Source organism: Tinamus guttatus, unplaced genomic scaffold, assembly GCF_059628265.1.
Source record: "Tinamus guttatus ecotype Peru unplaced genomic scaffold, ASM5962826v1 Tinamus_guttatus_pri_ptg000153l, whole genome shotgun sequence".
Lineage (NCBI taxonomy): Eukaryota > Metazoa > Chordata > Aves > Tinamiformes > Tinamidae > Tinamus > Tinamus guttatus.
Window position 1 is genome coordinate 2089250 of NW_028288687.1, and position 23360 is coordinate 2112609.

General features: G+C 42.2%; 1 protein-coding gene across 4 annotated transcripts in view; it reads right to left on the bottom strand.

Moving 5' to 3' along the window:
* Window positions 1-23360, bottom strand: part of FGGY (FGGY carbohydrate kinase domain containing) — a 303483-nt gene that overhangs the window by 143014 nt on the left and 137109 nt on the right. For 3 of the 4 annotated variants that reach the window (XM_088522434.1, XM_088522436.1, XM_088522433.1), the window contains exon 2: window positions 22118-22226. The exons of the other annotated variant lie outside the window; for it this stretch is intronic. In XM_088522434.1, coding sequence (XP_088378560.1) covers window positions 22118-22133 — 16 coding nt within the window. In that variant the 5' untranslated portion in view covers window positions 22134-22226. The remainder of the gene's footprint in view (window positions 1-22117; window positions 22227-23360) is intronic. 4 annotated transcript variants of the gene reach the window in all.

Genomic DNA, 23360 nt, shown 5'->3' on the forward strand with positions numbered 1-23360 from the left:
TCCCCTACCGCATTTCAGCTCGGAAGATGGATGTACCTTAGCTGCAGTGAGTCATTCACTGAACCTAGGCCAAACTTTGAAGCAAATCTGGGCCAGTTTATCGCCTCAGGAGGAAACCTGCTTTTTGCATGAATTAGATGTGAAAATAAGCAGAGCCTGACTGACATCTTCTCTGAATTCCAACCGTGAGGGTAAAACCCAGCGGGCAGGAGCCTCAGGCATGACAAAAATGAGGAGGGGAAAATGAGGCTTCCTGTCTCCCATCCGAGAGCCGGAGACACATGTTACTCAGAACTCAGGGTAAATTGTTAATTATTTATACATTAATTAGCCAAAGTTTATAGAATGTCTTACGTATGTAAATTGCCGTGAATACACTTACATTTTTCCTGCAGTCTCCAATTAAAAAAATCTTCATTTTAAAGCAAAACCATTCTCTACCAACTTGCTACACCAGTTCTTTAGCCAGGCTGTTCTTACTGCATTTTTAGCTGACAGTCCTAGCTCAAGCTGCACTATTGTATTTCCCTACCAAAATTTCTGTTCTGGTTTGTAGTTGTTTTAATTCCATCACAGATCACATTCTGTCTAATGATAATTTGATTTTGCGTTGCAAGACCCAGTTGTACATTAGGAGGTCACGACCTTTCCATTTATCTCTTAAAGTAACTATTTTTTCCCCAAGTTCCATCAGGTTAAAACAGTTAGCAATTTTTCTCCTTGAAGTGTCCCTTCAGCTTGGCCAAGATATATAATAGATCAGTGTAGCTACGAATGCATTACAACATTAGTCATCAATTAGTTTTAAACCATCGCTGCAATATATCATCTATCTAGCTTGCTGTAGCACTATTGTGAACATTTAATTTTTTAAAGGCATCTTGATTTTTTAACCTGACGGCTGCATCCCTCTTTTGTCTCCTATACAGACATGTCCTTAAGGAACAATAAAAATTAGATTTGTTTGACCTGCACTCAGGGTTCGTTTAAGCGAGATGGATTTTAATTGCTCTGCCTAGGCTACCAGACAGCTTTTATGTAATATTCCAGACATTTACGCACTGTCTTTTCCCCTGCTGTAAGCAGGTGTGTGTGCCCACAAATGCCTGTAAAGCAGCTCTTAGCATTCATTTCACATCTCTGATAATCCTCTGGGAAGCTGCAGGCTCTGAGATACCATTGGCATTGAATTAAGGGCTCAAGTCATTGCCACTTTTCTCCTAACATTGTTTTATTGTCTTTTAAGGTTTAACTTTTTGCGTGGCTGGTTCCAGAAGGACATTGCTCAAGTGTGTTGTCATTAAGCGATGCTAAAGGCTCACCTCTGCATTTCCTGGCAGCCTACAGAGCCTCAGCTGCCTCTCATCCCTCCCAAAATCCACACTGTACTCCTACCATTTGCAATACATTTGACTCAGATTTATGATTTGAACAGGTTTTGAGCATAAGATAACACGACTGAGACAAGTGTCCCTATGCCATAGACAATTTGTATCTTGAAGGATCCAACTTCAATTAATAAATCACACGACCAAGTTCTCACAGCACTGAGTTGGGGCCTGAAACACCCTGACTTCTCTGCCAGCTCCAAGTGGAGGCAAACTGAGCTCACGTTTGCCCATGATGAACCTTATCTGCTCCAGCTGCTCTGGTGGGGAGAGGAGAACCTCATGTGGAGCTTTCTGTCCCTGCTGACTTTTCCCTTCCACGGGTGATACAATCTGGAGATGAGGTCCTCCTTCTTTCCTCTCCTTCCCATTCCTAAAAAGGAAGATTTGGCCATCCTGTGAATTACCAATCAGCACAAAAAAAATGGGCCTCCTAAGCAGTTATTTGTTCCTACAGCTGGTTCTGGTCTACTCTCGGTTGGACACACACATGTACTTAATTCCCATTTGTGCTGGATGCCTATTAAAAGAACAACTCTGCAAGTGAGGAGGGTCTTTCCTACCATGTCAATGGAAGTGAAATACGTAAATCTCCTGCATGCTGAGGGAGAATGTATGCTTAAAATGCTTGGGAGAACAGCTGTGAAAAAGAATAAATGGTTTGTGTTATGCTGCAAAGTGTCACTGATCCAACATGTTAAACTGATCCTGATGTAGTACATTGTGCTTGCTCCGTGCTTGCATTATACTGCCTACTACTTCCATGTGTGAGTAATTCAGAATGCGCTGCATTTCAAACAGCACAGCAAGAGGCACCAACCTGGCTTCTTTCACATAACCAGGATGGTTCACAGCAGCAAGGAACGACTGGATGGGGAAGGACATTTCCAGATGTGGCTCCTATGCAGTGGGTCGAGATGGAGACCATGGTGAGCCACAGAAAGTGCCCTGGAGGACCGAAGGGAACTGCCTGTCCTGTGTCTGCAGAGCCACGTTAGAAACTGGAATAATCTTTCTCAGTGCATCTGTTTTTCTCTCTCTCTTATCCTCCAGGCCTGAATCACAGTCACTCAGGAGACGTGCTAGAGTGGAGACACGATGAGAGGTGAATCACAAACCATGGAGATAATAAAGGTTAAGTTCAGGAACTTCAGAGAAGATTAAGGGCCTGTAACTGGTGATTTGTTCCTAAAGCTGTTATACCTACTGGGTCTATATTTTACTGGAGAAAATTACCATCTGTGATCTCCACTTCTGATACATTCATGTATTTCAGTTTTACAAAGGAAAATTCACCTCAAGTTTATGTAATAGTACTTGTTATTCTTCTTCAAATAATGTTAATTTGGGCCGAACCACCAATTTCACATGCTCATTCTAAAGTTGGAGCAGGATAGAGTCTGTTTTGATTCAGCTCCACTTATAATGAATTACTTTTTTTTGTATCCAGAGCTATTTGCAGTAAAACAACCTTTTCTCCCCCTCAAAAATGGAAACTACTTCTGGCACTTGGAAAGATCATGATCAACCACTGTCACTCTTAGACGTCATGAGAACGGCATCTGACAAAGCTGTTCAGCAGAAGACTCTGAAATGAAGTCCCGTTTCCTTTCCCTAAAACCGAGCAGAATCCCACACTTGACCCAAACACACTACATCTAAAAAGTGCAAGGTGGAACTCTGCTCAAGGCATTAGTCTCCCACCTGTCTGGTCTCAGCTAATGCCCAAGCCCCGTGACAAGCTGCACATCCTGTGACTCTCTGAACGTGACAGAGAAGAAACAGATCATGTTCATCAGCAATGGTATCAATGCAAGAAACACCAAGAGAAATCTTAAAGATTACATCATATAGAAACTATGAGTAGAGCAATAACATGAAGAAAGAGAGGTGGTCCAATGCACGTGTTTTGAATATGGACGTATAATTTTTTAATTTCATATTCTGTGTTTTTTTTCTAGGTCTTGTATATCCATCAATAACACATACCAATATCTTTCACTTCTCTGACAAAAGCACTGAAAATCAGAATACTTATTATCAAACAAAATCATAAATAAGAGCAAGCCTTAGCATTGAAATATGGATTTCTAAACCTCTGAGGACCAGATACAGCAGAGCTGGAGCATTCAGCAGCTGTAATGTGTCCTGAGAAGTCACATCTGTTCAAGAAAAGTCACATTACTTATATTAATTAGAGGTGTCCAGCTCATCCTGGGTCCACTTAAGCCTTGGCAAATCTCTAGCTCAGAGGCTTAACGTAAGTATTAATATAGCTATTCCTTTATATTATTGCATTTACATAATCACTCCCACCTTTGCAACCTAATACTTCTTTGGAACGGAGAAAACTATTGACTCATATCTGCACTGGAGTGCCAAAACCTCCCAAATTTAGAGAGGTTTCGATCAAGAAAGTTTGATTCAACCCCATCTGCAAAGTAAAATAAAACACTGGTCATCATCTCCGTGAGTGACACTTTCAGCAGGTCCACAGAGCCAGGCGTGAGCTTACATTCTTTCTCCTAGTAAGTTTTACAGAATCTGCACATTGAAAAGTATTGAGGTAAACCATGGGGTAAGAGCCAAGCACACAAACTGACCCCTCCTTTCAGTGAATTACATATTTATGCACTGCAGGTTGTAACTACCCTTTTACAAATTGAACAAGTCTCTGTGAGCGTGCGTTAACACACGGGGCGTTTGTGTCATATTCCTACATTTGCATTTTCTTTTCTAAGACTTTGTTGCAGTGATTATGTTGTACAGCATTTTCCCCCTATTCTCATCAGATACTAGATTAAACAGACTGAAAAAGAAAAGTAATATTAACTGTTTTGGCACATACTGTACTTTCTCATCAGAAATTGTGTGATTTGTACTTTGGGTTGCTTTATACTACATAGGTCAGTTTAAGGTCAGCAAGAAGTGCAGAATTAGCATCCTGAGGTCCTTTACTCACAAAACAAGACCAGATCAAGTGATGTTAATTAAAGCTTCATATACAATACCTCTTCCTTAGATGACAGTTAAGTTTTTCCTAGGCCAATCGAGTGCTTGCACCCTGTGCTTGTGTGGCTAAACAAAATGACCAGTTGGCATGATGATGAAAGGACTGACACTATCAAATTGCTTCTTTAAATATTGCCGAGTTTTTTATGAACTACATATTTGCAGAAGTCCATGTACCTGTGAAATATCTGAATCACTGTCTTCCATGTGTCAAAACGATGCCATTTCTGGGCTGTTCCATCTTCCTCCCACAGATCGACCACATTTTGGGTAAAATACATGGCCTAAAAACCCAGATACAGGCTGCAGCTCTCCCTGGGTCTTGTTGACTTCAAAAGAACACAATTCAGCAGACGCCAAGAGGAAGCCCATAGATCAGCTCCAAGGGATTCGGTCTGCACCTTGGGCTCTCGGCCTTTCCAGTGGGGTTGTCTGTTGTGAGCTCTTCCCTATGACCAGGAGAGCCAGTATAATTGTGTCTTATTTCCAAGAGAACTAGGACATTACGAAAAATGGCACACAGCAAAGGATTTTGGATTAAGTCACAAAAGAATAAATGCTGTGCGTACATCTCCTCCTGAATTTCCAGCTTTGCATTCATCCTCCTACCAGCCACCTACTTGGCACAAGTCATCTGCTTGCAAAATTCTTTGGTATCCCATCCTCCACACTGCCTGATATCCCTGTTTTCCCCTCAACTTCTCTATGTCTCTCTTAAGAGAGTCTTTCCACAAACCCACAGCATTTCAGCTCCACGTTCCACAGTGTCCTTTTGGGCAAATGCAGGATGTGCTACTTCACATGATCTGTTCTGGTTCTTCCTACCATGTGTTCAGTTCCTCGTGCCCCACGTGCAGGGTGAGGGAAATGACAGCAGAAGCAGTGTCTGATGATACTGAACAGAGGGCCCGAGCTCACTTCCTTCCCCTAAGCCGTTCATGCTCAACTCTTAGCAAGCAAACTGTTCTTCCAGAAGTGAGATCACAGCAACCCCTCCATGCAGCTGCTGCTCCTCATCACCGGCAGATTTGGAGAACAGAATCCTGACCCTTTTCCTCTTCCTTTTCCTTCTTCTCTAGCTGTTTCCCCTTCTTTCCAAGGCATGTGGGGGAGAAGTCAAGAGACAGGAGGCAGAAACATGGGGAAGTAGCTGTAAATGGGGATGTTTCCTGTAACTGAAAGGCTTTCCTCCTCCTAGTTCTTTCTAAAATTATATGCATAGTGATTGTTAAGGACAGCCTGGGTGGGGACAGAGTCTAATGAAGGGCAGTGGGGAGGAAATCCCATGTGTTCGCCTCCCAAAGCACCGTGTCCTCTCCTTCTTTGGGCATTGCATGGCCAGGCCTAGTCAAAAGTGGCCACCAGATGACAAGTGGATTTACCTGAAGAGAGAAAGAAAATGATGACAAATAAAGCGAGCTGCCAGCTCCCAGTTAGCGCAAGAGAGGAGGACCTGCTACCCTGCTGTCCCCTGTCCAAGCAATGGGCAGAGGCCAGCTTGCTGGCAGAGATGTCCTGCTTCACAGTTCCTTCCCTCCTCTGCAGTTAGGACATCAGTTTCCTAAACACAGGCCCAAGTGCAGGCCCCAGGCGCACACAGATCCTTTCCAATGTGTTAAGCCACTCCCTGCTGTTACCAATAACAGAACAGCCTGGTAGCAAATACAGCAAGTTTGTGGTGGGAAACTTCTTATGTAGGGCTGTACTTAATGTTCACAGTTTTCTCCTTTACTTCAGTTTACCAGTAATGTAGCTAGCAAGGCCTGAATGCAAAACATGATTCTTTGAGCACAGTATAGGAACTGCTGCACAAAATTATGCCAATTTCAGAGCCTCTGCTTCTGTAAATAAAGATCTTCTAGGAAGGAACATAACAGAGGATGCCTGAAAACTGAATGGGAATCAGGAAACTCGGGGTCTAGTCCCAGTTTTACTCACAGACTTTGGCTTTTGGTTTCCCATCTTCAGATCGTGACAATGGCAATAAAAGTCACAATAAAAGCAGCTGAAAACTTTTGCATGATAATTTAGCTCATGTTTGCATTCTTTTTAGCAGGATAAACAAGAGATTGTTTTTCAACTCATAGAACAGATAGAGAAGTAGAAAGTGGTTAGGAGAATGGGAACAAAAGTTAATTCCTATGGGATTAAATTCAGTTCCATAGAATTGAGGTGAAAAGCATCTCTAAGAGAGCCTGAATAGAGAAGGACTCAGAGTCTAGTGGATGAGGTCAGGGAGTTCATATGGGGTGGGCAGGTTATGACACAGAGGGACGCACAAATAAAACTGTGGAAGAAGCTGAAAAATGGGTGGACTAGGCTGGAAATACTGGTGGAGCTGCAGGTGCTGTTGTGACAGATGTGCAAATGATAATGAAGATGACTATGCCTTTGGTTTGCAAGGTGATGAAGCATGAGTTCTGCTGACAAAGAGAGGAACAGCACAGACAGTGACTGTTGGATTCTGCTGCTTGAGGGCAAGATGCTCTGGACTGCATCTAAATGAAGGGAAGAAGGGCAGGTACCGCCTTGGAAATAACACGGTCTCTGTGAGCATTATCTGCGATCTCGGTTGCTTCCAAAGCCATGCTCAGAGCCAAGTACCAGCCTGAAGAAGATATTCCTTCAAGACTGTGCTTGACATAGCACATAGGCCCACAGGTTCAACCAGTAATTCATTTCAGCAAACATTCAAATCGATAGGGAAAACCTGGGCAGGAAAAACTGTGAGTCACCTCACTGCGCAAGTGGTGCCCCAGCCCCGGGCTGAGCCTGTCCCAGTGCTCTTCCCTTGGCAGATCCATGGTCTGCCATGGATCAGGTTCTCCATCTGGAATATAAAGTCCTGCCTGATCTGGGACAAATTTACTGCTTTGCTCTTTACACCGCACTTTACATGGACATGCTAGATGAGGTTTCCTAAACACATCCGTGGAGACAGAAATATTGATAGGAATCAATGCAAAGGTGTATCACCTTGGCAGATTTAACTTGCTATGCCTCCTTTGTGCTTTGGTAACTTGTAGCTGAAGCTAGCTATATGATTTAAAAACTTAAGAAAAGGCAGATTGGAAATGAAGCTAAGGAGGAGCTGGGGTTGCCACATTCACCAAAGTAATATAATAATCACCTGTCAAGAGGAAAATATGCAATAGATGCCTCTGGCAGTAAAATTCTTAAGATCATCACCAGTCACAGGCTACAAGAAAAAGACAAGGGCATAAAGAAGAACACATTAATCCAACCACCAGAGATCAGCAAGAAAAGCATCTGGTTTAGATATTCATATTGACAAAACTCTGGCTGGCTACCAAATACATCCTTCCCACCCAGAAATGATTTGGACTTGAAGGGAGTATAATAAACATCCCTTATCATTCCATATCATTAATTACTAATTTTATTTGTTGTCCAAATGCTAGAACATTAACATCTGAATTCAGATGTGATGTGGTACTAATCATTTGAAGCTACATCCTCCGCTCCTCGGCAATCCTCAGAGTTCATGTGGGGAAAAGCATGACTTGCCATATGGAAGATATCAGTCAAAATCAAGTATTTTTATCTCACATTAAGAGTATTTTGCAGTCTCCCACTGGTGTTTGCCATAGGACAAAAAATGTGAGGTTGTTTCAGCACTGTCTAGTATCCCAGACTGCAAGTGGATGTCCATCCAGTTCTAATGCAGGCTGGTGCAGCCTTCCTTGCTGCAACATCCACATTTAGCAAACTGCGAATTTCATGGATGATTTTAGTAAAAGTGAGAGGTTGTAATACCGAAAGAGGACATGTGCCAAAAGATGTTCTATTATCCACATCCTATTAAAGGTCAGCGACAGCCTTTATCTCAATGCTATAATATGACCAGAAACTTAATTGAAAATATACAAAAAGGTTATTAATAAAGAGATAAAGCCATAGTAAATTTAATATAGCTCACAGGAGGACTTTGGCTAGAAAGAGAAGGTTATATAGATAGATAGATAGACCTTTAATTAAGGTGTATTGCTGGGTTAAGTGTAAATTTTCCAGGCATGCATGAAGATAGAAAACTGGTAATTGCTTCCAAGTTATATTACAAAAATCAGTCATATTCATTTTAATTCCTATGACAGCTTTACTCAATCCTAAGGTTCATTCACTTAATTGGAAGGGAGTCTTATTTAAGTAGGAACATCAGAAACTGAAAAAAGAAGCAGATAAATCGCAAGAAATGAATGAACGCCACTTTAAATGAAATCATTAAGGCCCCTTGTCCAAGATTCTCAATATTTGCTCAATAGTTTCATGTTCTCAGGGCATATTTATTACCCAAGCTGAGGGAGAGAGGATTGAAAATTATATCAGAAAAAAATTCTCAATAATATGATTGAAAAAGTGAGTCTGAAAATCCCTCTCCACTTCTATCATATTTTTTCTACATCTCGAAATTAGCAGAGACTGGAAACTGAGTCTTCAAATATTTCTCTCACTAAAACCTCTTGCAATAATTATGTATTACTTAAATTTCATATACCTGTTTATAATACTCAGCTATTTGTCTCAACCATAGCCTTGTTTTTCACTTGTTCACAACAAACAGTTGTATGAATGAATGTGTTAAAGGGCGCACTGTTGTAAGGATTCATACAGCCCTCCTTGCACACATCAGCCTCAGAAAAACAAGGACTTAGGATAGCAAGGAGTCTTCATGGGTTTGGGAGTTATCGAGTCAGCGATAAGGAAACAATATTCGGTGACTTAAGTGGCAAACAGCACAGAGTAATGATAAGAGTGAGCATTTAAAAGCAATAGTCATGGAGAATAGTTTGCAGTTCACAAATTAAGCTATCTGAACTACTAATTGACTAGTTCTGAAAAATAAATCTTTTTTCTCAGGTAAATTGCCTTAAAAAGTAAGATTACAATGTTTTAGGGAGGAGAGAAAGTTTCTGTTTGTTTCTTTTTGTTTTTGTTTTTGAAATTTGGGGTTTCAGTGTGAGTAACTGTACAGCTTCAGTGATATCTAAGTACCTGTCTGCCCTCCTTCTCCTAACAAAGACCCACACGGGACAGCCATTTCCTCATTTTCCATTACTGCATAGAAGATATTAATCTGTAGTTATAGTCAATCAACATGTGCTGGATTTTAATGTCCCACTGCATAAACCAGAGCAAGTGCATCATAAATACATTCATGGCATATACAGTGGTTCTATTGCACATAAACACATTAACGGCGCTACACATGTCCTACACGGTTCCATTTAAACAACCACTTGAAAAAGATCCATGGCAGGAAGAGGACTGTAAAAGTGGCGAAAGCCGAGGTGAAGTCAATGATGGGGAGCTAAATCCATCCCTGACAGAGCTCTAGCGATAGGGAGGCCTTTTTATTTCATGTTGTGAAAGTATTTAATATTTTCTGTTTTCAAAGTGATGAACAAGCTTTCATGAATGAAGTGGGGAGGCTAGAGTAATTAAAAGCTCAGATGTTAGGTTGCTAAAAGGAACGGAACAATAAGTTGAATGTATTATCTTTAAACAATGCAAGACTAAAAGAAAACACCAAAACATTCCTCTGTTAACGTGAATGGAATGAGATCTCAGTATGTCAAGAACACTAGAGCTGGCAACAATAAATTTTTATCTGTCAGCAGGAAGCAAAGATGGAACTCCAGAAAACCCAGGGAGGATTAGGGAGACCAGTAGACCATCAACAGTGAAACAGAGACAAAGCTGGGAACATAACTATAAAGTGCTTGAGGAAATCCCTAAATCCCTTGGCATTAAAGCGGCAACAATGACTTTTCAATTCTGTTGCCCCTCTTGCTATGGGGACAGTTCTGTCATTTCTGTCCATGGAAGCCAGATCAGGCCTTAATGTCAACAAGTTAAAAAAGCGCTAGCGAGGTTTGAAGTTCTTTCATGGAATGCACCTATGGTGATTTAATAATATTCTCTTAAGTACCCTCTTAAAGTGGCTTTTAAAGTGTTACTTTTCTGTTGTTTGCGGTAAAATGAAATAATAAATTGCCTCCCAGGAAAAGAGAGCTAAACTAACGTCCATTTTCCCAAAGGGACCCGCAAGCATCCAGGCAGCCATCTCAGACCTGCTGAAAATCCATGTGTTCACGCTCTACCTTATTCTTCTCACTAAGAGAGAGATAGAGCAAGCACATTAACTTGGCACTAAAAATTTAGTTCTGATAAGTCTCAATATTTACTAAGAATTAAACCCAAAAAAGAACTCTGCTATCTGGCATAGAGTAAGATGTGAAACATCAATGAAAGCTGAAGAAATATGAAAGAAACTCTCTTTGCTTTCTGTAAAGACAGGGTCTAGATAATGTATAAGAAGGAGGGAAAGGCTATGTATTATTTCAAGGAAAAAAATATCTGCTATTCTTGCCCAGAGGCTCAGATCCAGGCATTCTGAATGGAAGGCACCTCATATCACATTCTGCACCAGCTTCTCTACCACCAGCAGCTTCCATCAACAAAATGAGTGTTCTTAAATTACATCTCTATTTTACAGCAATCTTAAAAGGATATAGCACACATTGAAAAATGCAGCTGTCAAGGTCAGCTTCCTCACTCCCTCTTACGAATCTGATACCTCTTTTAGTTGTTCATGTGCTCTAAAACAACTGCAAAAAGCTCCATATCCTAATGCTGAGCAAGGTGCAGTCACTGCGTCTCAAGGTTCTTCACTTGCTTCCTTTGTATCTTTGCATGTTTTTTTTTTTTTTTGTATCCTTCTTTTTCATTTTCAAATCTCTACTTTTCTTCATGGGCAAAGTCACTATTAATACGGAGCAACATCTCCATCTCCAAAGCCTTCTGATGAACATCTTTCCTTCATGACGCAAAGGGGCTCAAGTGGCTGATATCCCGCATTTCTTTTTGGAGAAGGAACTCATTGCTCTGTAAGGAGTTGCATGGGCACTGAGACAAAAGAAGCAAAGAATGAAATAGTCACCAACTGCTGCTTAAAAAAAAATACACAACTCATCAAAAGCTCAGTTCTCCTTCCTGACACATCCTTCTCCTTCACTGTACAATGTTCTCTTTTGTGGGTAGAGTATTTGTTTTTATTAAAGAAGTTACAGTTTATCATATATGTCTTTACCAGTTCTGTTCATAAAAGAATGATTTTCTGGACCTCTCCCCTGATATAGGGAGAGAAAAAGTTTCCAAAATCAAGTATTGCTCAACAATAAGCAAATAACGTAGCACATTTCTGCAATATCACAACAAATTATAAAATATGTTATTTGTTAGGGCCCAGCCCAAAGTCCAATAATGTTTGTGGAAAAACTTCAATCAGATTTGATCAGCCCTCATAAACACAAATATTAGTTTTGACTGAAGGTTGAGACTTCAAACTGAAATAACTCGGGGCTTCATTTAGGCGCTTCACAAGCATCAGCAGCATCGATGGGAATTACTCATGTGCAGGCGTGGACGTAAAGCTAGTACACTACGTACGTCAAGTCCTTGGTTTCTTTATTAAATATCTATGTGAACATATCCAGCATGCTGTAAGTCAAGCCAATTGATTTTCTTCCCAAATAACAAATTGCAAGCAACAGGATGCCAAGTATCCCTAAGGATGCCACAGAAAAAACAAGACCCAAAACGCAATCTGAAAGCTCCTGTGAGCATTCTGCCCAAAGTGCTGTCCAGCTCTCCCCATCCCTCTTCTTTTCAGTTCATGGTTGTTTTCCATCCCTTACACTTACTAATCTTCTGAACAACCCAGGAACTCGTAAGCTGTCTGTAAACCCTCCCATTTTGGTCTATTTCTGCTCTTATCATCTTTGCTATATCGCACTTTCACTACTCTTTCTCCTCGGACCAAAGGAGGGATCAGCCTTAGTCTTAATAGCCCACAGGTTGTTGTAGATCAAACTAGGACATTCCATGTCCAGGACTTAAAAGGAAAAAAGATTAAAAAACAAAATGCTTCTTCCTAAACTTCTAGATGCATTAACATTAGAATGATATGAAACTGAGGGGCCGGAGTGATTTATACCATCATCACCATGCCAAATGTTACACTGTGTAAGGGGTTGTATGCTCTCATGGATGGTACACAGGGCTGGAATCCAGAAGCTTTAGCTCATCCTGACGCTGACATCCAGTGCAACCTTTGGCAAATTAGACACTTTGATCCTAGACCTCCTGAAGTCATTAGTGAAGGTCCTTTTGACGTAACAGTACAGCAGCAGATCCTGCATCTTTCTTCTTTTGTTGCAAAGTTTCTCCATGGTGAATATGTGTGAAGTATTTCAAAAATTCAGAGACTACAGTTGTCATTCCATAATTCTTTCTCACGCCTAGTAATTTTTACTTGTGCGACTAGACCCGCTGGCTCCATATTGTCATCATCATTTGTACTGATTCTGGTATTATTTATAACTCATCTAGTTTTCTGTCATATTTTTGTTATTTTTAAAAGCAGAACATTCTTAGCAGCATATTTTACATATTGAATGGATGCATGATATAATTAAGCAAAGTAATGGGATTAAGAAATACAAAAGAAAAGCTGTTATTACATCCAAAATCTGATTGCCCACAGTTATTCTCAAGTCAAATTTACAGGGAACTGTTCAGAGAACCATCACACATCAGTTATGTCTTTTTTTGTTGTTGTTTGTTTGTTTTTAATGAGTCTAAGTAAGTCAAGACTTGCTCTTTGTTTTAGTCTTACCGTATGAGCATCAAAATGAAGAGCACAGCTCTGTATGACGTGCAGGTGAACTCAACTGTGACTCACAGGTGAACCTCAATTCTCCAAACCCCTTGCAGAATTGTTTTTATATTTGCTCCATCAAACACAGATATACAAATTGTGACCCAAACTGCATCTATCTCCTGGAAATTTTACCAGCCCTGTAACGTTGCTCAGGTTTGAGTATCTGTTGAGGACCTGGATCCTCAATGGAAAGTAAAAGAAAGTTGCATCCAAATTCACAGATGGGTTTGGCCAAGATCCACAAAGATGAATTTTAGGACTGAGTGGCCTGATTCTATTCCCTTCATTATCCTAAGAACCGGGATTGCTCTTATCTGAGTGCTTGGCAAGACTGTCGTATACTCTGTGGCCTTGTTGCTACAGAATAAATCAAATGTCTTTGTCTATGGAAGGACCTTACAAGGCATGACAAGGTTGGCTAGATATTCCATAGGAACAGTTGCGTGTAGAGATGTCTTACAGGATGGGAAATGGAAATCCTTTCATTTGAAAGCTTGGCACAGTAAACACCAGGAAGATGGAAAACTTCCAACTGAGAACTCCACAGTCCAAAAAATCAAACCAAACATGGAGCTAGTACTGAAAGAGCTAATGTGTCTCCAATTAACAGGCAGACATCGAATGGTCCTGCATTCTAAATCAGGCATTTTTAAAGCTTATGTTTCTGACACGGAATGGATTATCCTGACTAAATCCCTCTTCTATCCCCAAAGGAGTGGTAATGAGATAAAAACCGCTACAAGTGCTACCTACAAAGGAAAAGAAAGTTACTAACAGACTTGCAGTACCTGGGCTTCTTTGGAACAAGGTTAAGTGAAAAATTTCTAACATCCACAGCAACCGGCAGAGCAGGAACAGATGCTCTGTTCCCGTATCCATAAATCCCTCAGGGTGACAATATGACATTTCCAGGACCAGTTATAATTCATTGATTACATACAGTTTAGGCAATCTTCATGATTGTTTGGTACAACTCAGGCTTTAGCCTTTTAAACAGCATTCTTTTTCATTAAATATGGAACATGGCAATATATTGGTATTACTCCTTATTTTACCTAACTCCAGCTGTCTAAAATCCATCAGCAATTATAAGCTACTCACCTCAGACTCTCCACATATTTTGTGACATATTAGGAAGTGTGTTGGGAAGCACCTCCACAATGCAATTTATTCCACCCCACACGGATGGGATGAATCACCGCTTCGGTGTACCTGGTTCTCCCCATTGATGATAGATGAAGACCCAGATGGCTTCCCTGAGACTCGGTGCTCAGCTTCTAGATTGCTTAAGTTAGCTGATGCTAATTCCACTCACACAGACTCATATTCAACATTAAATTCTATATCTCTCACAATCTAAATTATTTTAATCATCATGTGTCTTACTCACAGCCTTTTGCTGTTTTGTTCAAATAGCTGATTTATGGAGTAAAGAGCCTTTCCTAGAAAGGAAAAGGAAAATGCTTCTTGCCTTTTTAACTTTGCTGTTGTTAGCCAAGTACATCCCGCGCTCTGGCAAGGTGCGGGTGTGGTGAACTCCTCCTGTGTAACAGATGCCACTGAATAGGAGCTGTCAAGGAGCTGCCAGGAGAACACAGAAACTACCCAGCTTTGCAGCCAGAGCTGGAGACGTTGGGAGAAGAGTGCACTAGGAAACCAGCACTTTCCTGAGAGCATCATGGAAGGAGTATCCAAATTCTCTCACAGTCCTCTGAAAACCCTAGTATTGGATTTTAAAGATTCACCTAATGAAATTCCTGGTGACTCAACATGACTCAGTTCAATTAAGGGCTGAATCAGGGTCTCCAAATATGTCCCAGGAAGCTCTTCATCTGAAGATTTCAAAGCGCATTACAAAGGCTAAAGTGCTAACGAGCACGATTATCCAATGATGATATCAGTTCCAGCATGACCCACTTCCCATGTGATCTTGGGTAAGTCCATATACAGACAGACTTTTTTACAGATATTTAGAAGCCTCGCAGGGATTTTGAGTTTAAATATAATAAGATTGCAAGACATCTTGATAATCTCTGAGGAATTCTATAGACTAGTTGTAAAATTTTATAGAAAGAGTATTCTACTAACTATTGCACTCCAGGGGGGTTCCTGTAACACATACCTGTCCTACTCTCTTCTGGAATATAAACAGGGCTTCAGTTTTCAGCTAGATATACCGCCTAACCATATAGCCCTAAATTCACAATTTTGCCATCATCCTCTTGCCTGTTTCAGAAAAAAATAAAGAAGAGGCAAAGCTTAGCAGAATAATTACAAATTACACATTTGTTTAACCCTTCCTTGGTAGAGCTGTAAAACACAGGCATTAAGATCACACAAAGTAATCGTATAGTTTTTAGGCCTCATCTAGTTTTTACTGAAGACAATGATGAAACCACAAGCTGTTTTCATTTGTGTGAAGGTGCTGACCACATTCTGAGAAAACATTACTGTATCAACCCTAAAAAATAACAAAGAATTTCTTAAAAGCAGTGATTTAGGAGCAGCTGAGTACGATCAGCAGCATTGCTGCTGCTGTCACTGTGAATACATCAGGGCCTAAAAGAGAACCCACTGAAATCAACAGAGGGACATCCGTAAGCACCAGCAATCCTGGATTAATCCCTTATACAATCCTTCTTCATTTCAAAATAAGATATGGCAAAACACATTAAGAAAATTATTTCCTTGGCAGCAAACAAGTAGGTCCTATGTATTTCTTTTGATAAAGAATACATGCTATCGTATCATAATACTGGGAGAACATCGCAAACTCTTGGGCAATATCTAAACTGTATGAGAGATGCTTGAAGTATCCTAATCACCCAAGAGTATACCAAAAACGTCACCAGCTGCATGTTGTGGTAGTTTGTAAGTGCAGCAAGCATGGATCAAGATCCTACAGCTCTACGTACCATGGAGAAACATCCAAATGACCCTCAGGCATCCCAGAAAATCCCGGCCCCACATGTTGCATCCTGCTCTTGCTGGTTTCAGAGGTATTCCTCCGTTAAGGACCGCAGTGCTTGGGAGGCAGGAGTGGAGGGAACGGGTTTGACCATAGTGGATAGGAGCCATGACTTGCTACTTCGTGTTTACATCATTCCATTTTCCAACTGGAGCCAGAGGGACCAGGGAAAGAATGGTCGCTGGCACTGAGGTAATTAATTATTTTTCCTTAAAAAAAGCTGCTTGCTGAAAACAGTACTTTGGCGAGGACAGGAAAGGAGAAAGCTCATTGCTTTTGACTAGATTTGCCCTACACTGCGGCTAAGCTGAGCACTGCAGTCCCTTGGGCTGCCATCCAGCTGCATTCACCAGCAATTCATTCATTAAAAAATGTAGAAAAAGAAACAGGAAAAAACTATATGAGGTTTCCATGGCCACCGGACTGTATACTTTCTTTCTGACCGTTATCACGAATTTCAACACTTGCTGGTTTGCCACTCAAACAAGCAACAGATGTCAGAAATCATGCTTGTTTTTAGTGAGCTTTCATTTCACATACATCACCGTGGAAGATACTGCCTTTAAGCCCAAGTAAGTGACACTCTTTCATCTGTGCAATAAAATACAAAGCAGAGACAAACAGACTTCTGAACTCTGACCTTCCATCTCTTCTGCTTCTGCGGTTCGTATTTCCCAATCGTGCTAAACTTCTAAAGTTTGTGTCCTTTCATGGAAGGTTGTGCGTAATACATGTTAAGGGTAGCACAGTGTAAGGTTTTTTGAAGGACATTAAAAAAATTAGAATGAGAAACAGAAGTGAGATGTGGCAGGATCAGAACACCAAAGAGGCCCACATTTATTTTATGGGGAAAAAAAAAGCGTGGATTCTATGTGAAGGCACAAAGTTATTCAGAAGTTTCCTCTAGTGAACATATGGGGCAGAAATTGCATCAACTTGGACTTCAGTGCTCTAGAAGAATGAAGAGAGGAGCAGGTAACTAGCTCCTCATCAGTGATGCTTTACTGTATAGCAGATCAGACCCCACATTCATTGCTCATATTCAAGACTGACAGGTGGAAGTGCAAGTGGTTCTGCACTCCCCCACGTGCCTGGCCAGCTTATCTCTGTGATCCAGCCAACATAAAGCTTAAAAGGAAAAACTCTCAAACTTTCCACTAACTACTAAGCTTGCTTTCCTATTATTCTCTTTCTGTCCCATTTCCCTATTCCAGCCCCCACACTCTGGTCTGCTTCTTGGAGCAGTATCTGGATTTTCCATAGTGCTGCAGAGCCTTCTTCTCTCACTTCCCTCTTTTAGACCAGTTCATTTCTCTAACATATACCCATCCTTTGCAAACTTTTTCGATGGAGAATTTCATATCTCTGCCCAAATTATAGTTTTTGGACTTCCCTCCATCAGGATCTCGGAGCTATCTAATTGACTGTTCTTGTAACTCTGACACTTTTGCAAAGTATAATAAATCCCAAAACCCAGAGCTTCCCTGCCCGTCTTTGCTGGCAGCATGAACAACAGGCCACTCAATAGTTAATAACAAGATTTTCCCTCCATCCTCTTAACACTTGGTCTGAAACCACAACAAGCTCTGAGTCACTGTACAGTTGATTTGAGCTTAACCCTAATAGCTCTGTTATGCCTTGGCTTACTCTTAAATCTTCTTGGAAGCAGGAAAGCATCAACAATAAACTTCTAAGGCTTAACGCTCTAATATCAGGTAAAGGGGTTTATCACAATTAAAAATACCCACTACCTCATAGCACTGTAAAGTAATGCTGGAGCAAAAGCATGTGCCTGCTGGTATATGCCTGAAGAGGTTCTGGGAATTAATTCGACTCTGCAGAACTATTCCAGTTATTCATGTGACTCAGCGGCTGAGCCCGGGATCTTCCTGCGCTCACGTGGTGCCGTGCTGATTCAGGCTGCTTCAGCAGCGCGGGATCCAGAGACACCTCACCAAAAGAAAAGCCCTCCTGGGGGACAGGCTCTCCCGGGACATGGAAAGGAAATTTCCACTGCGCTGTCTGTGCTAGTCCAGAGGGGCAAGAACAACAGGCTCTCGCCAGATCTCAGTGATTTTCTTAAGGGGGTCGCTATTTTCAACCAATAAATACTTGGCATCACCGTGTTGTGATGTCTGCCCAGGTGCTCGCAGGGTTAAGGACCAGCACGGTGACACAGGACAAGAGCACTCTGCACTTCTGCTGTCGGTCAGACTTCATAGTATTTCAGTCACACTTGACATTCCAGTTTTATTTACATACATTTTATTCATAAATGTTATAGAAAGGACTAACACTTGGCTAATGCTTATTATAGCCATGTTTCAGATGGAACCAGCATATTCTAAGTATTTATCAGCACCCCCTTAGATTTATTTAGCTTTTCAAGTAATGGCTGATTATTAAGACATTTACAATGCATTAACCCACTACAAACCATTATAAACCTTTATAAACCATTTACAACTAGTATCTTGACCTGGTGGGCACTCATCATCCCCACTAGACACGAAGACAGACACTCTCTGATGAAACGTGGGCATCTAGGATGGAGCTTCACCTCTGAGCTGGTCCCTCCGTGCTCTCTCTGGGGCCAACATAACCCCGAGCACAGGCCGACGTCTCCCATCTAAATTAGCTCTATCGATGGCAGCCGACGCATTTGAAGTAACCTGCACTGGGCCTTATTAAACAAATTGTGGCAGGTCCTGAACAACTCCTAATTCCTGCAGCTGCCCTGTAACTACATAATCACAGTCCTGCAAGCTTCGCTGAAGCTGCGACTGTGCTTAATCAATAGCCTTAAACCTCCCAGCTCCAGAAAAACAGGCTCCTTGAGTAGCACACACAATATAGAGTTTTTACAGGAGCAGCCAGTGTAGTCAGTATTTCAGCCACTTAAATACAGGAGTATTCAGAAGTACCTGGTTAAGTGCTCGTGTTACATCTCACACTGGGTAGCACGGTCGCATGGCTCGGGCTGACATTAAAAATAGCAAGGCCCAAGTACAAGACCAAAGTATTGTTTCCTGCACTTAATGTTCCTGGGCAGCCTTCCTCTCCTCAGCCCCAGAGCTAGAGTTGCTTTTTCAAGAGAGGTTGTTTTCTTTCTGCTCACTTCCCCCACAATAAATGGTACATTGAAAATGCCGGGGAAGCAGCACATTTAACTCCTCTGACGGATATAAGAATGATCAGAGCAAAGTGTGATGCATAGGTGGATAGAAACAAAAACACTGGCATGGGCTTTAGTAGGTATCTCTGCAATGAGGTAGAAGAAAGTACCACCGTCAGACTGTGAAAATGAGGCTGTGTGTAACAAACAGAAGTGAAAGGAGAAAATCCCAGACAGTATCTCGGGATGTTCACCCTTTCCATCCTGAAGCCCTGGAAGACCTGAGTTACCTGCCTGACTGCAGCGGCTGCTGTAGGTCCTGCCCTCCAGTCCTTAAAGTTGTGAATTCTTACCCAAACCAGAACTCAGGTGTTTTAATCTACGTGAAAAGTTTAAACACCAGATAGTTGGAAGCATAAATCCGCATGGCATTTGAGGGTTAAAAAAAATGAGGAAAACTGTAGCCTGGGAAAACCAGGGGCTTTCCATTCCCGCTGCAATGAAATGACAGATTTAAAGTTCGGAGTGAGAAAAGTCGTTGAAAGGAATTAGATTTCAAGCTTCCTGAGACATACAGGCTTTATTTTTCAAGGCTATTGATGAATCTATCAATCTCCTGATTATCGCCCCTCAGCCCCCCCGCTCAAAAAAACCCTCTAAAAAAGGAATCTGAGGCCTTAATTGAAAGGAAAAGGGTTTAAAGAATATCCACTGTAAGGTCTCTCTTCAGAAGGAAAGTCCCTGGAGGCAAAACAATAATTGGTTTTGACCTTCCGCAGTTAAGGAGGCATTGGTAAAGACTAGACTTAAACACAGCCTGACAACTGTGAGTTCCAATCAAATTCAAAAAGAGACGGAAATTGGATAAGCAAATTCCTTTTTGTTCATGACCCCGGTCCCGCTTTCCTTTCCCCCTGCAGCATGACACATCAGAATCTTTCCTGTGTACCATAAATCACTGGCAGACAGCAGTAGCCTTTGAATAGCTGTCTTATATTTCGCTCGTATCTTCCAGACAAGCGGTGTTAGCAGTCCCCTGTCTACTCGGGAGCAGAAAAAACACAAAGTGCAGAGGGGAAAGGCAGCTCTACGAGGAAGCTGTGTATTTCATTGCTGTTTTCAGCACAGTGTAAATTCCCCCTCTCAAAACTTGGAAGGACTCTTCACATCAGCCCTGGCAGTTGCTTGCCAACACAACGAAACTTGTTTGTGAATGCAGAAACTCACAGTCCTCATTTTGTCAGATGCTGCAGCTGGCCAAACGCCTTCCTCGTCTTAAATGTGCCAGCCCTGTGCAGGGAAACGTAACGTTTCCAGCGTTCCGTTCCTCGCGGCAAGCGCATCTCGCCCAGTGTCCATGGAAACTCCTGGCAGCAGCTGGAGGCACCTCCACGCTTCCCAGTGCTTGTGCCCTGTCCATATTCACCGCCGCCGCCCGGCAGAGCCGCGCTGGCCCCCTGCCACGCTGCCTGCCAAGGCCTTCTCAGGCTCCCTTGGGATTTGCTCCCTACCAAATCGGCTATTTGTAGGTAAATCAGAAATCCCAAAGCTCATTTTGATTCTTTTCCAAGGAAGTCTCAATTATGCTTCCGAGGCTCAGAGAAGTTTTGCTTACAAAACCTCTGAATGCAAGCTTAAATTTGAATGTCTTTGTCCTTAAAAAACAGTTTACTATTTTCTGCCCAAAAAGATAAACAGGAAAGACTCACAACACAGACACCATATACCAAACCATGCATGAACTAACGGTGAATTTTTCCACCTTAAATGGCCAGCTACTTTGGGATGGTGACCACTGAAATCCAACTCATGTAATTTGCAGATATGACTCACAAGAGTCAGAAGTCCAAAAGGAATAAGAGCACTGCTTGGAGAGATATCAAGACTTTGGAAACAAAAAATGGCTATTTTTAGGGTCTGATGAGAGTGAGGTGAAAGTGCAAGTGGTGTAAAATAAGGTAAGTGTGAAGTCCATCTATTTGCTCAAGGTTGATATGGTTTCACTTTCCCCTGCAAGGAGCTGAAAGCTGGGAATGGCCCCACACAGATAGAGTTACAAGAGTTAGCAGCAGTGGGGCTGTCCCAAAATACTAGCTCCATTTGCTTTGACCCGCTCTCAGGTTTTGGGAAAGGTTGCTTCTTGCATACATGAACCTTACCTGGCTGCCTGTCATGCCTTTTTCAGTCTTTTAGGTGTTGTGGTGGCTGATTCCTGTGTCGCGGGCAAGAACATTTCTCCTCAGTCCTAGGAGACATAGATATTTTGATATCAATGATATTTTAGGCCAAAAAAGCCCAAAGAATCAATGTGACATTCGGTGTCTGACAGCAAAGCAGAGTATCCTGGTGCTATCCAAGCCACGCTGCAGCTGCTGCAGGCCAGCCAGCCTGGCACCCTACATCTCTCTGAAACCAAATCTAGACCCAGCAAGCAGCAAGCAATTAGTACCCAAAGCACAATGCCACTGATCTTTGGGAAGACCAGATTGGGAATAGATTTCAGATTAACAAACCTCTGTTCTCAACCATCAGCCCTACCTGCACTGTCTCATTCCATGTACGCACTTCTCAAAAATGTACCTGTTTATTCTATCTGATGATCTCTGAATCTGGGAGACGTAGTAATGTGTCTGTTTGAAAGAACCTGAAGAATTCCCTTCAATTTGTGGAAATCCAGAAATTCATGGCTTTCCTCTTGCTCTGCATTTCTCCTGTGCGCTGCACCCACCCAACCACTGGCCTTAGAAGGACTCCAGATTCCTACCAGGAGGCACAAACCAGAAGGAGAACGAATCCTTGTGCGTGATAATGTGCAAACTGTATGTAGGCAATGGGAATTAATAAAACTGGAACAGGCTCCGCACTGGCACTTTATGTAGGACAATACGTACCTCCGAGCTGGGTCATGTGCCTCGCACGTCCTTGCCGAAGCGCCAGCTTTGCAGAGGAAAGCTGACACTTCCAGGGGAGCCGCTATGTACTCGAGTGCTGTTCAGGCCCCTGCAAAAAGGCAAGAAGGCAGGTTAGCTGGGAGCATATCAAAAATCTATAAATAATGTTCTATAAATGAAGTTCCATAAAAGATCTAAAAATACCAAGAGGGCCATTTGTCAGTTGTTGGGCTTTTTTAATGTTATTTTATTTATTTATAGGGTTCTGCTGAAGAAAAATGGGAGTTTTAGAGACAAATAAGAAAAGAAAAAATCATCTAATATTCAGACTACAAGGTGCTCTGTGTTTTTAATGTCCCTGGAGATCAAAGGTGCTAAGCAGCTTTCACAGTTGCACAGTCAATCCTAAAGCTGTTATCAGAAAGAAAACCCTATTTACAATTGCCCTTAGACACTTGCTAAGTGTGCCAAAAAGACCATTCTTGCTCCCAATAATTTACTATTTAAGAAACAAGGAACTCTTGCTTTTTTGTTTGCTTGTTTCTGCCTCTTGTTATTATTTTTTAAAGTATATAACCTTCAATAGTGAAACAACAGGCTTCAACCACAGATCTCAAAATAATTCAGTTAGAATTTGTCTGAAGACGAAATCTCGGCGCTCTGAGCGGCCCGCGCAGGCTCCGCGGGCAGGCGGCGGCGGGGCAGAAAGAGGAGCCGCGTCGCTGCCGTCAGCAGCAAGGCCGCAGTGACTTCTCAAGCTTCGCCTATTTTCAACACCATGGGTTGCGAGAGGGGGATGGCGGGGGTGACATTAGGACAGGAAATGAGCCAGCGCAAGTGTCTCGAGCGAGCATTACTTCCTAACAGGGGAGCGGGGCAGAGTTTGCGAGCACGACCCGTTATGAAGGGCCCTGGAGATTTCTGTCAAAGAGGTCAGACAAGGACGTTTTCCACAGGTGGTTTCATGTGAGGCCGAAGCCCACCCGAGTGCTGCCCTCCTCGTGGTCCCCACGGATCAGGGCTCCTGAGCCTCCCCGCGCGGCCGTGCCAGGGAACGGGCCGTAGCGCTGGGGTGACAGCAGGTCCGCAGAGCTGTCCCCGGGCACGGCGCTCGCCTCAGGGCTGAGGGCACTTCGCCCTCCACATCCTTTTAAGTCACCACGCTTGTTTTCAAGCCCAAGACTCTCTTGAATCCCCCAAATGTAGAAGTTTTCAAGATCACCAGGATGGAACCTGCCCTGCT